Source organism: Triticum urartu, chromosome 1A, assembly GCF_056163025.1.
Source record: "Triticum urartu cultivar PI428250 chromosome 1A, HENAU_Tu73, whole genome shotgun sequence".
NCBI classification, from domain to species: Eukaryota; Viridiplantae; Streptophyta; class Magnoliopsida; order Poales; family Poaceae; genus Triticum; species Triticum urartu.
In genome coordinates, this window is record NC_141873.1 from 343,513,804 (window position 1) to 343,515,419 (window position 1,616).

Sequence of the window (1,616 nt, forward strand, 5' to 3'; positions counted from 1 at the left end):
TAGGCAAAGCTTTACGAAGTATAGCTGCCACTTTTGCCCCTAAAAAATGTATGACTGCCACTTTTCCCCCTTTTTTTACATAATATTGGTGGCTGCTACTTTTCTCAGGACAAAACAACAGTTTGATTTTACCATCTGAGTATCGTACCACGTCAGTGCTGACGACATCAATCAAAGTCAACAAACTTGAAACATTTCTGTAGCAACGTCGAACGTGCCCAGCAAAGACGTCCACGTACAGTCAAACAGCCAGTTTTCTCGTCAAACAGCTAGTTTACCTGCCAAACTCTTCCTGTATACTCCAACGTGGACGTATAAACCAACGTGGGCTGGCTCTTATAATCAGACCACAACCCGAGCATTCTGCAACCACATTCATCAACGCCACACACGTCTCCTGCTCTCACCGTTCGTTGCTCCGCACATCAGCAGGACTTGCCAATGGCGGGAGACGGCGAGCTGAAGCTGCTGGGCGTGTGGACGAGCCCGTTCGTCATCAGGGTGCGCGTGGTGCTCAACCTCAAGTCGCTGCCGTACGAGTACGTGGAGGAGAGCCTTGGCAGCAAGAGCGCGCTCCTCCTGGGCTCCAACCCGGTGCACCATAGCGTGCCCGTCCTCCTCCACGGCGGCCGCCCCGTGAACGAGTCCCAGGTCATCGTGCAGTACATCGACGAGGTCTGGTCCGGGGCCGGCCCGTCCGTGCTCCCGGCCGACCCCTACGAGCGCGCCGTGGCGCGCTTCTGGGCGGCGTACGTCGACGACAAGGTCGGGCCGGCGTGGACGGGGATGCTCTTCTCGTGCAAGACGGAGGAGGAGAGGGCGGAGGCCGTGTCCCGCGCCGTGGCGGCGCTGGAGACCCTGGAGGGCGCGTTCGCGGAATGCTCCAAGGGGAAGGCGTTCTTCGGCGGCGACGCCATCGGGTTCGTCGACGTGGTGCTCGGCGGCTACCTCGGCTGGTTCGGGGCGATCGACAAGATCATCGGGCGCCGGCTGATCGACCCGGCGAGGACGCCGCTGCTGGCCCGGTGGGAGGAGCGGTTCCGCGCGGCGGACGCGGCCAAGGGCGTCGTGCCGGACGACGCCGACAAGATGCTCGAGTTCTTGCCCACCGTTCTCGCTTGGGTCGCCGCCAAAGCCAAGTGAACTGTGAGGCCGTGACATGCATGTGTGTGTGTGTGTGTGTGTGTGTGTGTGTGTGTGTGTGTGTGTGTGTGTGTGTGTGTCTGAGTCCGTCCAGTGTGTGCTGAATAAATGCACCGCATGTCGTGTGTTGTACCAAGGGCAAACGATGCTGAATAATTTTGCTGTTTGTGTGCACAATTCTTCTTCTTCTTCTTCTTCTTCTTCTTCTTCTTCTTTGTTTTGCTGTTTGTGTGCACAATTCTTCTTCTTCTTCTTCTTCTTCTTCTTCTTCTTCTTCTTCTTCTTCTTCTTCTTCTTCTTCTTCTTCTTTGTTTTGCTGTTTGTGTGCTCAGTTAAGTGGTACCGCTGTTTGTGTGCTCAGTCAAGGAGTACTTTGTTGATTCCCGCGCAAAAAAGTACTGTACTTTGTTGATGCTTAAACAGAAAATCGACTACCCGGTGCAGTGACGACGACTGCACGCATGAGAAAGAAT

The 1,616-nt window shown here is 55.4% G+C and overlaps 1 protein-coding gene across 1 annotated transcript; it reads left to right on the forward strand.

The window, feature by feature from the left end:
• Positions 1 to 337: 337 nt before the first annotated feature.
• On the forward strand, positions 338 to 1,320 carry LOC125510183 (putative glutathione S-transferase GSTU6). The gene has a single exon (XM_048675286.2). It carries the CDS (start codon positions 442 to 444, stop codon positions 1,141 to 1,143), a length of 702 nt encoding a protein of 233 aa, XP_048531243.2. The 5' UTR covers positions 338 to 441; the 3' UTR covers positions 1,144 to 1,320.
• The last annotated feature ends 296 nt before the right edge of the window (positions 1,321 to 1,616 follow it).

Excerpts from the sequence above, each read along its gene's own strand:
- LOC125510183 (XM_048675286.2), top strand. The coding sequence starts at position 442 with ATGGCGGGAGACGGCGAGCTGAAGCTGCTGGGCGTGTGGACGAGCCCG.